The 15,482-nt window shown below is 48.7% G+C and overlaps 1 protein-coding gene across 1 annotated transcript in view; it reads right to left on the bottom strand.

Annotated features, from left to right (window-relative positions):
* CPT1A (carnitine palmitoyltransferase 1A) overlaps positions 1–15,482 on the bottom strand; it is a 61,435-nt gene that overhangs the window by 32,434 nt on the left and 13,519 nt on the right. Inside the window, exons 2-7 of the mRNA XM_087422516.1 lie at positions 13,297–13,450; positions 11,008–11,147; positions 6,238–6,409; positions 4,067–4,168; positions 2,023–2,160; positions 982–1,059 (exon numbers count right to left, since the gene is read on the bottom strand). Coding sequence (XP_087278642.1) covers positions 982–1,059; positions 2,023–2,160; positions 4,067–4,168; positions 6,238–6,409; positions 11,008–11,147; positions 13,297–13,437 — 771 coding nt within the window. The 5' untranslated portion in view covers positions 13,438–13,450. The remainder of the gene's footprint in view (positions 1–981; positions 1,060–2,022; positions 2,161–4,066; positions 4,169–6,237; positions 6,410–11,007; positions 11,148–13,296; positions 13,451–15,482) is intronic.

Below are 15,482 nucleotides of genomic sequence, written 5' to 3'. Positions count from 1 at the left end.
CCTGGGCCGCTGAAGCAGAGTACACAAACTTAACCGCTGCACCACCAGGTGGGCCCCTAAACTACATTTTGAGAGAGCCTATGTGCGTAGCGTGCCCCTGATGAGGACACGTGCCTTTGGAGGAAATAAACACCAAAGTCTTCAGGAATGAGAGGGCACCAGGTGGACTGCTTACTCTCAAAACAGAAGTTCTACGTTCCACAGCAACAGTTTTTGTCTAAGTTTGAGATCATTTCCAATGGAAAATAAAGTTAAGAGAAAAATGTTAAAAGGAGAAAAACAGAAAGAAAAAGCAAACAATAACTAGAAAAACAAGGAAAAGAGGGAAAATGGAAGGAAATGAAGAACAGAAACAAAGGATTAGATTCGTCAGTTATTGAAGTTACTAAACGCCAGTTTCCAGAACCCAAACGGAGGAGCTTCTCACAAAATAATGGTGTGTACTCTCCCAGACCATCAATGTCTCGAAAGACAAGAAGACCAAAGAGATATGAAAACGACATGCGATGAGCAAACCCCTGGTGTCTTAGGTGGCAGAAGGACCAAGCTCTGTGTCAGCCTGTGGGCGAACTCTTGGTCGATCCGCTGTCGCTAAGCTCTGTGGGGCAGGCAGGGATGTGAGCCCTTCAGGCCACTGTGGCACTCTCATGCAGTGCTTGGTTATGAAAACAGGGAGAGGTACACTACAGTGACGAATTCCTGTTGGCCAAGACAGTATTTCTGCCACCCAAATTTCTCTGCAGTAGCTCTGAGTAGTTCCCTTGAGCTACTCTGCAAATACAAAAGGCCGTCCACCCGGTTCTCTGGCATGGAAAGCAGATCCCGGACTCCCCCGTGGAGGGTGAAGCCTTGGACAGGGGAACAGGACCAGGAGGAGCAGGGGTCAAGCCCTCGAGCTTTCCCAGGCAGCTCGCAGCACTGTGAACACGCCACCCCAGCTGCTGAGTCTCCATCAGACACGTGCGGGCCTGGAGGACTCACCATGGCGTAGTAGTTGCTGTTCACCATCAGCGGCCCCCGTCCTCGGAGGTAGACGTATTCTTCCCACCAGTCACTCACCTGTTGGGCGCAAACAGGAGAGACCAAATGACAAGCTCAGGAGTGACACAGGCCGCCAGGGCCCCAGGGGGCGTGCACTGCGCGCCTTCTGTCCTGCCCGCTTGGCCTCACTTCTCTCTCCTGGGGCCATTCCCAAAAACACAGCCCTAACTAGGTGGAATGCAAAAGAGTGAGGAACGAAAAGGACTTTTATTTTTGTTTTAGGTCATGACATAGCCAGAAGGTAGATCACCTTCATTTGATACACGGTTAATAAAAAAAAAAAAGACCAAATGGAAAATAAGTGATAAATGTTTGACCGCTAACATTTTGTAATAATTGACACCATCTGAAATTGCACTGCAGACTGTTTCTCTTCTTCCTGCTTCCCGGGTCTCCCTGAAGCAGCCACGGTCTCAATCCTGTTTGGTTCCCTTTCAGAGCCATGGCACTAACAGGGGGGGTCCATGTGTGCTGTCTTCACGCCCCAGCTCGACGCCCCAATATCCCCCAGACGGCCAGCAATCTCTTCATAACCACACCCACAAGCTTCTGGACCATTCACAACCTTCTGGACAGAGGGACCACTTTATTTTTTTTTACTTTGTGTTGAAGGGCCTATACCTACTGCACGGTGCCATGTAAGACTCTAAGTGTGTGTGTGAAAATGTTTACGAACTCAACACACCTGCGTAACCATCGCCTGATCAGAAACAGCAGATGGAGCCCCCAGCCCCTGCCTCCTGCCCACCCACTGCCCACCCACCCTCTTCTGGCCCCATCCCCTGGCTTTGCCGGGATCCTATTTAACACCTGCTTTTCCATGTTAGCTAGTCCTTAAAAACTGGGCTCCCCGCATCATTTCATCTGCCAAATGTCTCCTCTTGCCCGCCACGCAGAGGGAAGATCAGCTTGTTCGTGGAACGATTTAGTATTTTCACACAAAAAACCCCACCAAGGAAAACAGTGTGTGTATAGACTTACATAATTTGTAGCCCACCAGGATTTTAACTTCAAATACCACTGCAACCTCGGTCCAAGACTGACAGCAAAATCTTGGGCGAGAGCCGTCATCCGCTTGAATTCCTCTTCCTTCATGAGAGGCCTCACCGATTCCAGATACTGGGGTTAACAAAACACACAAGCCAGGTTAAAGCACATCGTTTCCACAACGGGGCCTGAGAAAAAGATTTAAACACACTGAAAAGATTTTAAAAGCTTCCCCAAGCTGGTTTCCCTAGTCCTCACGCAAGTTAGCTCACTCCAACGCTAAATGATGTTTTAGGTTAATGATAAATAAACAGGTGAACTTTTTCATCCCGTATTGGCATACAGGATCCCCAGATCCTGCATCACCACCAAATGACCAAAGTGAATTCTGGAGCTGACAGGACAGGCAGACACCCAGGCCCCAGACACCTCAGCAGAAGAACCTCCTGCGGGAGGGGGCTCTGCTCAGCCTGTTTCACAGCTGAGGGCACAGAGGAGGAGATTCAAAGGAACTTGAAAAGCCAACCGAGACTAAATAACTAAACCAGGATTCAAAAGCCAAGAAGTCTCCCGCTTACTTTACAGTTTTTAAAATGGGGCCCTGGGGGCCGGCCCCGTGGCTTAGCGGTTAAGTGCGCGCACTCCAATGCTGGCGGCCCGGGTTCAGATCCCGGGCGTGCACCGATGCACCCACCACTTCTCTGGCCATGCCGAGGCCGCATCCCACATACAGCAACTAGAAGGATGTGCAGCTATGACATACAACTATCTACTGGGGCTTTGGGGGAAAAAATAAATAAATAAAAATAAATAAAAATTAAAATGGGGCCTCGGGAGGTGGGGAAACCAGAGCCCTCATACACTGCTGGTGGGAGTGTAAAATGGTGCAGCTGCTGTGGAAACCAGCCTGGCAGTGATGAAAAAGTTCTGGAACTACACAGCTGTGGGGGTTGCAGAACACTGCGAATGCACTTAATGGCATAGAACTGTATACCTAAAAATGGTGAAAATGAGCAATTTTACATTATGTATATTTTACCACAATACAAAAAGAAAAAGAAACAGAACTGCTTCCTCCCTTGCTGAGTGGTTCTGAGGATTAAATGAGATACTGTGGCTGTTGTCACGACAGGTCTTACAGGCGATCCACGCTCTGCCCCGCGCCTTGCCTCACGGGGACCCAGGGACAGCAGCTGAGGGACATTCAAAGGCTGTGCAGTGACCCTCACCAGTCAGATCAAAAACATGCACCACCCATGAATAGATGAACAGATAAGCAAATGTGGTCTATCCATACGATGGAATATTACTCAGCCCTAACAAGGAAGGAACTTCTGACACATCCTAGAACATGGATGGACCCTGAGGACATTATGCTGAGGGAAAGAAGCCAGACACAAAAGGTGAAACCCTGTATGATCCCACTTATACGAGGTCCTTAGAATAGGCAGATTCATAGAGACAGAAAGTAGAATAGAGGTTGTCAGTGGGGAGAAGGAACGGGAGCTGTTGTTACTCAATGGGTACAGAGTATCTGTTCGGGGTAAAGAAAAGGTTTTGAAAATAGAGTGGAGACAGTTATACAACATTGTGAATGTGATCAATGCCACTTACACTTAAAAATAGTTAAAATTGGTAAAGTTTATGTTATCTAAATTTAAAACAACTCGATTCATGGTTAATTTTGTTATGTAAGTTCAATTTAAAACAATAATGTAATATACCAAATACCATTGAATTGGACACTTTAAATAAGTGAATTGTATGGTATGTGAATATTATCTCAATAAAGCTGTTAAAAAAAGTCTGCCAAGTGGTTTCTCTATCAAATATGATACCTCTTTAAAAAATACTTAAGATGTGCTGATACATTAAAAAAAAAAAAGATTTCATGTGATAGCCCACAAGGGGCACCACTAAGGGCTAACACAGGCAATGACGGTAAATTAACTGACCATCATTATCAAGTCATAAGCCTCAGTCCCCAAGATGTCCAGGATTGCCCAGTGGGGTGAAGTGAGCTCGAAGCTACACCTACCCTGCTCACGGTGTCTTTCACGGCTGGGACCGGCAGGCGCGGCAGAGACGTCTGGAAGCTGTACAACATGGGTTTTCGGCCTGAAAAGATCTTGACCATACACTTAAAAAAGAAAAAAAAAAAAAGGTACATTTTAAAAGATGACACTATGTTAAAGTCTCTCAAGCGTATACAACTTGCCAACTATTTACTGATTTTCTGTGCTGTTTTATTTTTCCTCTAGTCCACTTTCTGCCTGGACGTGGGCAGGCCTTAGCAAATAAACAGGTAAGCCTTCAATAAAAACCAGGCCGAATGAAAGCCTGGGTGTGGCAGATGCTTGGAGGTGTCCCGCCCTGTCCAGGGCCCTCCACGGGCACCTTGATATTGTAGTCTGACTGCACTTCTGCACGTGGGATATGTTTCACCACCTCCTTCTGCGAGGCCCTTGGTTTCAGGATCGGCTGGAGGCTCTGGCATCGGTGAGGAGGGGCTGAGCTGAGGGACCTGGAGCTCGAGCCAACCCCAGGGGAAGCAGTGTGGCCCCTTCGGTCACTGACAAGCCTCGTGGACAGCACACACTGGCCTGCTATCAGCCCTCGAGTTAGGCTGGAATGGTCTAAACCTGGTGTAGAAACTGGTCATCTCATGCTGACCAGACCGTAAAGGAATTTCTAGGGCTCACGGTGTGTGAGAGGTGGTTCTCGATGCTGAAGGGTGCTGGGACTCAACCGGACATCAGCCATGAGTGCCCTCCTAGGGAACGTTGCTTCACCTGTTTTGTGAAGCGAGGGAGACCATCTCTGATCTCCTCTGGGTGTTGAATTCTGCTTCTCTGGAAATCAGAAAACTTAATCCATGTGACAGCAGAATGTCAGTTTGGGAAAGAGGGAAATGCAGGCGTGCGCAGTGGGCACGGGCATGGGGGTGGCACCACTGCGGCTCCAGACTCCTCTCACGAGCAAGCCTCTGGAGGTGGCGTCCAGCCCACAGACGGAGCTGTCTCATGGTGAAATCAGGACAAACATCCACGCACATGGTAAATAAGTGACACTCGGGCTAACGGCCGGGGCGAGCTGCTGGAACATACCAGAAGCTATGGGCAAGTCAGGGAGTCCCGGTCAGACTGGTCAGCTAGTGAAACCACTTAATACCTAACTATGAGCCAGACAGAAAAGCTATAAAGAGGTGGACGGACAGTATTTTTATTCGATGGATGATCCGGATGACGAACCTAGCAGACGTTAGTATAAAATGTTCAGAACTCACTAACTTCATTAAAATACTCTTTCACCTAAACTTACAAGTCACGGTGAATCAAACCTCTCCAGCAATTAGAGGTCAACATCCAAGTCACCAATCAAGTGTCCCAAGGAAAGGTCCTGTGAGGACACTTTCTTCAAAAGTAAAAGCCATCCTCGCGAGACACTATGCTAAGTGAAATGAGCCAGACCCAGAAGGACAAACACTGCCTGATCGTGCTGATCTGCAGAACCTGATATAGTCAGGAAGTCAGGGAAGCAGGGAGTAGGATGCTGGTTGCCAGGGGGCAGAACAAACGGAGGTGTGTGGGTTAAAGGCACAAAATTTCAAGGGCCAGCCAGGTGGCATAGCGGTTAAGTTCTCGAGCTCCACTTCAGCAGCCTGGGATTCACAGGTTCAGATCCCGGGCGCGGACCTACACACGGTCATCAAGCCATGCTGTGGTGGCGTCCCACATACAAAATAGAGGAAGACGGGCACAGATGTTAGCTTAGCACCAATCTTCCACAGCAAAAAGGGGAGGACTGGTAACAGATGTTAGCTCAAGGCCAATCTTCCTCACCAAAAAAAAAAGGTACAAAATTTCAGTTATACGAAATAAGTAAGTTCTGGGGATCCATTGTACCAGATAGGACCTGTGACCAACAATACCGTATCGTATAAAAATTTGCTAAGAGAGTAGAGCTCATGTTAAGTGCTCTTGCCAGGAAAGGAAAAAAAACGGTGGGGCATGAGGAGACTCCTGGAGGCGATGCACACACTGGTGGCAGCGACAGCAATGATGGTTTCACAGGTGCAGACTTATGTCCCAACACGTCCAGGTGGACACACAAAATAGCTACGACTTTCTGTACGTCAAGCCTACCTCAACAAAGTGGTTAAAAAAAAAAATCCACACCAGTTCTGCACCGAGAGTGGAGCTCAATTACCATCCAGATCATGGTGGCGCGACTCATCTTGCCGTGCTCCGCGAACATCCAGCCGTGGTAGGAGAGCAGCATCTTCAGGGAGTACCGCATGGTGACGATGAGGGCCACCCAGAGGCCCGTGCCAAAGAGGATACCGCTGACAATGTTCTTCGTCGGGCTGGACATGTAGCCGCTACCGAGACAGGACAAAACTTGAACACGTTAGCATGCAAAAGAGACGTGGGCCACAGCTCTGGGAGACGCCGAGAGCTACAAGCCACAGAGGCCTTCCGTTGACACAGATGAGACGGCAGACCCCGATCAGAGCCGGGCCTAATCAAAGAGAGGGCATTCGTAGTCCAACTCGCAAAAGACTTGGGCATTTTCCTTCTTGCCTGGAAAAGAACCAGCCCCGTCTGCTTCGGTGGTCCTCAAAACAAAGCAAGCCTGATTCATGTAATCAGGAAAAATGCGTAAGTTCCTCCAGGGTCTAGGGACGATGACAGAGGTGACTCTGTGAGGCTGTGGCCCTGCCCCTGAGGACAACTACGCCCCAGATTGACCGGCATCTCCTGGGCTCAGTGCTTGCGGCAAGTCTGTGCTATTCCCTTCCGGATCCTTATAGGTCTTTTTTTTCACACACACCTACAGATTTCATCATTACTCATAAGAAACTCGGATCATTTGGCAAAACTATTACCTCAACTATTGATATCAAAAGAGCTTGTTTTTGTTCTAGGCGGGAATATTTATCATGAACAAATGAAGAAACTGATCGTGTAAAATGATCACTTAAGTAATAAACTTAGAGAAGATGTTTTCATTTGCTAAGGAAAGTGATATATTTTATGGTAAAGATAGGACTTTAAAAATGAGAAGAAATGCAGCTATTCATACATCTTTGCGGTTTTGTTTTTAGTTTTAGTTGTCTTGGAAACCATAAAATATTTAAAAATAGAAATGATTTAAATAACAAATGTTGGTGAGGATGTGGAGAAAAGGGAACCCCTGGGCACTGCTGGTGGGAATGTAAATTGGTGTAACCACTCTGGAGAACAGTATGGAGGTTCCTCAAAAAATTAAAAATAGAACTACCATATGATCCAGCAATTCTACTTCTGGTATTTATCTGAAGGAAGTGAAATCACTATCTCAAAAAGATATCCGCATCCCCATGGTCACTGCAGCATTAGTCACAATAGCCAAGATATGGAAACAACCTAAGTGTCCATCGACAAATGAATGGATAAAGAAGATGTGGTATGTATGCGCAATGGAATATTATTCAGCCATAAAAAAGAAGAAAATCCTGCCATTTGCGAAACATGGACGGACCTTGAGGGCATTATACCAGGTGAAATAAGTCAGACAGAGAAAGACAAATACTGCATGATCACACTTATATGTGGAATCAAAAAAAACCCCGAATTCATAGATAGAGAGAACAGACTGGTTGTTGCCAGAGGTGGATGGGCGGGGGATGGGCAAAATGAGTGATATTGATCAAAAGGTACAAACTTCCAGTTATAAGATAAATAAGTCCTGGGGAATGTAACGTATAGCATGGTAACTATACTTAACAATACTGTATTGTATATTTTTGAAAGTTGCTAAGCGAGTAGATCTTAAAAGTTCTCATCACAAGAAAAAAAAGTTTGTAACTATACGTGATGAGATGGATGTTAACTAAACTTGTGGTTATCATTCTGCAATATACACACGTATCAAATCATTATGTTGCACACCTAAAGCTAATATAATGTTAAATGTCAATTATATCTCATTAAAAAAATTTTTAAAAAATTGTGTTTGTGCTTCAAATTATTAAAACAACCAATACACCTAACCCTAAAGTTATCTCCAATATTTGGAAACAAATTTAGCATCTTATAAAACTTAAGTAACAGAGAAATAAATATCTTCAAGGCAAAACACTTTTGCTTCAAAACTTCTATCTTTCTATAACCTGTCAAATCTTGCATTCAAGTTTAACTACAGTCTCTACTTTAAACCTATATGTTCTTTCCTGATAGTCTCATCTACAGGCAAACTTGGATTTAGGAATATAACAACCCATCTCTCAGATAATCTACATTTTGATTTCTAAGCACTTTTCCTTTCACTGAAGGAAAAGACACACTTACTTGATTCACAAAAATCAAAGAGTATTTTAACATTAACAAATAAATGACCCGTTCAGGATTTTTATACAGACACATAGGCACTTTGATAACAAGCATCGGCAGAAAGCCTTCTATTCAAGAACATGTTCCTCCCGGGGCTGCTGGGGACGGACAGACAGAGCTCCCCCCACACAGCCCAGAACACCTGCACCTGTGAAAGGGGATCCTCTCCAGGAAGACAGTTCCGGACCGGCCCCTGAGCCTGGAAGATGCTGGTCCTTCATTAACCCTTCTTTCTAAATTTGGGCCAGGGATGGCCCAGTTACCACAATTGGTTTAGAGAGACAAAGAAACAAATCTTATAAAGACCCAGATTATAAAGGGCTTTAAATAGACTTCTAAATATAACCTAGTGTTAAGAGGCAGTGCACACTGGAGAGTAAATTAAAAATCTGTGTTAAACCCATGACAGTCTGAAAAGTAGGTAGGAACAGCAGGACACAGTGTGTGGAGGTGAGCTCTCTGCAGGGAGGCAGGCCTGTGGCACCCCGGGAACTAAAGGACCAGAGGAGAGAGGCTCCGGCTGGAGTGACGAGAGTGATGGGGACCCCGCCCTGGCCTCCAGGCAGACCAAGGAACCTGGCAGGCACCCAGCGCAGGCAGCCTTCCACTGACGTGACAGAGCCTTCTTATTCTGGGCCTTGCAGACGCTCCTAAGGGCATGAGCCAGTCTTCCCGGGGCAGCTTGAGGCTGTGAGTGACCTGGCTGGACCCTCAGAACTCCCCTGTGCCCAGGGGCTTCGTGAACAAGGAGCAGTGTTCAGGGGGAAGGGGCGCCCGCTGGAGGCGACGTAACAAAATCCATACCTTTAAGTTCAAACTGCTTAATCACGTCTTTCGAGTCATCAGAGTCAAGTCCAGTCATGAGCTCTAAGCTTTCATTTATGTCACACTCTGCCAGTTCATCTTCCTATCCCTTTCTGAAGGAACGATATTTAAATCCAACAACCAGCAAACTGCTGGCTCATGACAAGGTCCCGAACTTCACTGGTTTGGCTTAAGCCAGACCCCAACACCGCAGAGAGAGCCGGGGAAACGTGGGGACACACCTGGGCTGCCATCTGGTCCCTCACCGGACCCCACCTTCCACACGCAACTCCTGGCCCTAGAAACAAAGCCCAATGATGGGACGAGGACGTGGGGACTATTATTTCTCTAGTCAGAGACCTAAAATGTTCATGGATGTAAACAAGCAACACAGAAACAGGATCGACGGGCCGGCCCCGTGGCTTAGCGGTTAAGTGCGCGCGATCCGCTGCTGGCGGCCCGGGTTCGGATCCCGGGCGCGCACTGACGCCCCGCTTCTCCGGCCATGCTGAGGCCGCGTCCCACATACAGCAACTAGAAGGATGTGCAGCTATGACATACAACTACCCACTGGGGCTTTGGGGGGGAAAAAAAAAAAAGGAGGAGGATTGGCAATAGATGTTAGCTCAGAGCTGGTCTTCCTCAGCAAAAAGAGGAGAATTAGCACGGATGTTAGCTCAGGGCTGATCTCCCTCACAAAAAAAAAGAAACAGGATCAAAGGTCTGGCATGGGGCAGCCACAGCGGCATCAGAGGAACTGTGGTACCTTCCAACCAGAAAATAAAAACGTATGTTCCAGAGCAGGGGCCACAGTCACAAACAGGGTAGCAGAGACGGCCCCGTGTTCCACCATCTGGCCGTCTGCCGCTAAGGCAGCGATGCTCGTTTGTCTGGTGGGACGGTGCGCTGAGGGGCGCTCAGGGCACACTGAAGGAAGCACGGATCTCAGGGGTGTGCAGAACTGGGTTTGAATTCCAGCCTCCTAACTTCCTCTCTCTGTGACTCTGGGCAAGAATCTGCATCTCTGAACGTTTCCCCCTTCACTATAGAGACCCCAATGAGAGAGGTCACCGCAGCCCAGGGTCCGACCCTCCATGGGACTCAGGGCTAGCCCCGGGACTGGAGGGAAGAAAGGACATAGAGGGGTTCCATCCAAGCCTCTAGGGCATGCCCCACATTCTGGCATGAGACCCTAGGCACCTCATACCTTTTGAGAAAATTATCAACCAAAGGCTCCTCCAAGCCAAATCTCATGGCAGGGAGAGAACCTTCTTCCAATCTCCTAGAAAAATCTAAAACTCCCAGGAGAGAGTATTGGGGTTCCCCCCAGGGTTCTAAGCCACTCTGACAGGGAGCTAAGGGGCTGAGGTCTCCCCAGAGCACCCCACAGCAGTCAGTTCTCAGGGTCACAGAATCCCAGGATGGACTCCAGCACAAAGAAGTAACCATGTCCAGAACCAGCTCCCGGAGCAGAAATTCCGTGTGAGGACCCCACCGGCCAGGCAAAGTGGACTGCCCCTGCTGGCCACGGCCTGGGGTCCTGCCACGTTCCGGCGGGTACCCCAGGACCAAGGTCACTCTTCTCACCCCTGGTCTTCAGAGAAAGGGCCACGAGGGACCACAACTCTCCTGGGAGATCTTACCACCAGTCCAGGACATGACACGAGAACAACAGCAAAGCTTCAAATGGAATCCAGAACAATAACAGGCATTATATTGGAAAAGACATAAAAATATCAGCAACAACAACAACAAAATCAATAACTTCCTAGACAACTTGAGATGTGAAAGGATTACTTACGTCGTGTCAAGGGTCCGATTGATTTTTGCGATGATTCCCAAGGAGGGGTCGATCTTGGCGTACATGGTCGACATCACACCCACCACTACGATGAGCCAACTGGAGGGACTCGCTGGATACACACCAGTGATGAGGCCATTCTAAAAACAGACACACATCGTGAGCAATGTCCCTCCCACGAAACCCCACGGCCCCTGGCGATGGGAGCCAGACAGATGTCAGGCAGTGGGAGGAAGGTGTTTGCAGCACGTGGGTGGCTGAGAGACCCTGCTATCACTATTGGAGACCTCCCCCAGAGCCTCCATCTCGAAACTGCTCCAACTTATGTGTCCAGTTCCTTCCCCTCCTCTACTTGAGCCCAAACCCTCCTAAAACAGCTTCCCCGAGAGTGACCCCAGGACATTAGAATCACCTGAGGCACTAGTTTTACAGATTCCCCAGCCCCACCCAGACTCACGACACCCTTGAGTTAAGGACACCCCTGCAGGTTAAGGACGTCACTGAGCCAATCATGAAGTCTTCTCCCCAACCCGCTACACCCAGGACGCCCCAAGACCCCAGCCCCAAAATCACCCTTCCTGCTACTTCTGAATCATGATGCCACTTAACCCCGAAGGATTTACAGGAGCCCTCACTCCTCGTCGAGAATCTGCTGTCAGATACTTCGGCCAAACCCCTCCACCCCCCTTAAAAAAAACCCAAAAGTAGCAGGACTGGGGGGAGGAGGAGATATGAATTAAAACTGGCAAAACACTGATAGCTGTGGAAACTAGGAGGGGAGCGGTGCGGCTCGCGATTCTCTTTACTTTTGTGTTATGTTTCAAAAATTCTAATTAAAAATTCTAACTAAAGCCATCTTAATAAGAGATTGATTTGACCAAGACAATGCATTAAAAACCCTCAAAGCTTCATCCGAATCTTCTAGAAGATAATTGCACCCCTACTCATTATGCCCACTGGATTTCCCACTGTCAAGAGGCATAAGAGAGAGATTTTAAACAAAGTGGGGCGTCTTCTGGTGTTTTCTAAAGTAAACATGTTCTTTTAAAATAAACAGATACATACATACATAGGTTAAATTAAATTAAAATGGAGGGAGGAAGGTTCTAGATGAAATGTCCCCCGCTCACCACGCCCTCCCCCTGCAGCTGCACTGACAGCCCGGCCGACCCCTCGTCTTCTCCCAGCATTAGATGGTCCTCTCAGAAACCATTTGGTTGGGCATGGCCGCGCGCCGTTCACTATATATTTTCGTGTCTATTCGTCTTGCCTCCTCGGCTGCACGAGAAGGTCTTTAAAGTCAGAGAACAACATTTGCACTGGGTGGAAACAATGGCCGCACCTCTGTTTTCCTGATTTGAAGGTAAAAGGAGGAACTCTCAGCAAGGCCAGGTGGGTGAACTTCGCTTACCCCTGTAGGTGGCGCCCTCCTCCACTTCGGGTGGATCCCTCCCGCTGGTGTCAGGCAAGGGACACCGGATGTGACCCAGAACCCACTGGCTGAGCCCAGGGAAACCTGTCCAGCAGGGCGGCTCCCAGGGGCCCGCCCACCTTCCCCATTGTCCCTGCTCTCACCTGCTCTAGCTCCTGGGCCTTTCTCAACAGCCCTCCTCTGCACTACCCTCTGAAAAGGAAAACTGGAAAATAAATACACAAAGTGGCACGAGTCACCCCTGGGGAATGACGCGTGTGCACTTTCAGCCTGATGCACTTGCATCTTGTTCGAATTTTTTTAAACATGCATTTATATATTCCTTCTGTGATTTTTAAATAAAGTCAAAACCAGACAGGTGCTTAACAACAGTGAATAAATTTCCACTCTCAAGTAAACAGAATTGAGAACGTGCAAAGCTAACTGTATTTGAATTTACGTGCCTATGTTTCAGTGTTTGATTATTTTACCTGCGAGATATCTGTTAAATAAACTCACTGCAGTTTCCTACAGCTGGAAAACAATCCTTTCTCTAAAAGGTGTAAAGGGTTCTGGACTCCAAGCAGGAGACAGGGATTCTAGTCTTTACTCTGTTTCTTCTGAGCAGGTCACTTACCCTCTCTGAGCCCCGATTCCTCACCTGCCCTACAGGTACCGACTCGCTCCACCTGCCTTACAGAATTTCAAGAACTCCGTGAGCCAGTGTATGTGAGAGTGTTTCATAAGTCTTAAGTACCACGGAAACATAAATTAAGTGCCAATTACACCCGGAAATACTTGTCCTCCAACAGCACCTAGAGAACGGCTCTCAGATGGTCAAAAGAAGCCTGTACGGATTTAAACAAGCATGTGAAAACCTTGAATCTGATGAACTTCTTCTTCCAGGAATGAAGTCCGGACAGATAGATCTGCTTAAGAGCTTCATGGCTCAGCTGTAGGTCGATCCCGTCTGGAGTGACCGTGAACTGAAAGGCCACGGCTTGGTGAGCTTCTGCCATCTTCAGTGATCTCCTGGGAAGACAGGGGGACAACGTGACACAGTGGAGTGTTTTACAGGATGTCAGGAAACCCTTGTACACAGGTGTAATTCATTCTGAACTTAAGTTTTTCCTCCCCATTTAACAGATGTAATATTTTCATTAATAGATCCCATTCTGTGATTACACGTCACCCCCTCCCCCGCCTGTCCAGCATTATGCAGACAATCACTGCCTCTGCTTAGAGGCCCTGGGTGACCAGCTGAGTCCAGGAGTGGAACCCCTCACCTCTGGCCCCTGTTCTCCAGGCCCCAGGTCAGTGGAACCCCTCACCCCCGGCCCCTGTCCTCCAATCCCCAGGCCAGTGGAAATCCTTCCCTTTGGCCCCTGGCCCTGGCCACCCCACCGAACCATCCCTCCAGGCCAGCAGCCCAGGCCACACCCAGCTGACGCGAGAAGCAGGTGTCTGTTTAGCAACCTGCAATGCAGAGGCAAATCTAACTTCGCCCACGAGCCACCTGGAGGCCGGCACAGAAGAAGCCCCGAGGCTCCACAAATAAGTCCACAAGAGCCCTGAACCCCTCATCTTCAGATGGGAACACAGGACCAATGCCTTGGTCTCTGGTGTGAAGGTGGTTGCTGTCTTGAGAAACCATCTTAGGCACCACAAGACCCCATGAAAACCAGACGCACAGAATCCCAGGAGTGGGCGTTTACAGGAAGGACTCGGGCCTTCCTCCTCAGAGGCTGGGCCTGAAATCAAACTGGCACCAACCACCCGAGGGGCTGAACATGAGTAGAGCATTGACCCCCTCCAAGCACAGCCTCCCCCAGGCCATCTCTCTGCCCCAGCAAAAGAAAGTACATTTCATTTCAACTGCTTCGGAAGTCTGCAATGTATTCTGCGTCTCCCTCATTCTTGCTCCTGTCTTCTTCCTTGGCGCACCTGACACACCGCCCCCAGAAGCTGCCACCTCTTCCCTCTCGGCCTCCCTCCCCCTGGAGCCGGCCCCCCTGCCACCTTCTGAAGGTGGGTGATGGACCATCTCTTCCTAAACCGTCTGCCACAGAACCCCACGTGGATAAAATGGAAGCTAAAAGAGGCAGGCAAAAACTATCAAAAACCATAATAAAAATCCAAAATTGCATGTATGTGTGTTTTCTCATCACACGCTATTTTTCTTGTTTTTATCTACTGAAGCCTACTGAGTGCAGATGGAGGCCCTGTCAAAATCAACGGGGAACGCGGTTTCAAAGACGCCCAGTTACAAAAGTCAAACTCGCTTAGTCTTCAGCTCAACAGGAGAAACGATTCTATTAGCAGGCCAGTGAAAGGCACCCAACTCTCATTCATTTGTTCATTCAATAAATATCTGTTACTGCCTCTTACGTGGCGGCCGTGCGGAGGATCGACACTGGCAGGAAAGGTCCCCCTGCCCTCCCACAGCTCAGACAGGGAGGCAGAAAGAGGGAGAGCCAGACAGACCTCCCCAGAGACACTGAAGCCCAGGAGAAGGATCAGCCAGAGGGCAAGCCTTTCAGGCCCCAAGGCAGACCTGTGAAAGGACTGGAGGTAGCAGTCAAGGGCAGGGTGGCTGGGGTCAAGGGCAGGATGGTTAAGGTCAAGGGCAGGGTGGCTGGGGTCAAGGGCAGACAGCTAACTTCGGAAAGGAAGGCCCAGAGGCAGCCATGGGAGGCAACTGAGTTTTATGCTAAGGGCTTTTAGGCGGAGGTGTCTGTTTCTGTTTTAAAGAAGACTCCTCTGACTGCTGGATGGAGCGTGGGAGCGGCAGGGAAGCAAGATCACTAAGAAACCGAGGCAGTCTTCCAGGATACTGGCCCAGAGCGGTGACAGTGGGGACGGGAGGGTGACCCACTCCAGAACAGGTTTCAGAGGCACTCTGGGGCTTCTGGCTTGAACCAGGCGCTCAACAGAGCCGTTCCCTGACCCGGGAGAGTCTCAGTGTGGGGAGGACAGGTTGGGGGCTGGGAGTGGAGAATTCACGCGTGGACCAGCCACAGTGGATGTCGCTGGGGGCATGCAGGTGGAGATGCTGGGGGCAGAG

This window comes from Ceratotherium simum, chromosome 34 (assembly GCF_057802395.1).
Source record: "Ceratotherium simum simum isolate JZ-2026a chromosome 34, ASM5780239v1, whole genome shotgun sequence".
Classification (NCBI taxonomy): Eukaryota; Metazoa; Chordata; class Mammalia; order Perissodactyla; family Rhinocerotidae; genus Ceratotherium; species Ceratotherium simum.
Note: the sequence above shows the minus strand (reverse complement) of the source record. Positions and strands in the feature narration are given on the sequence as shown.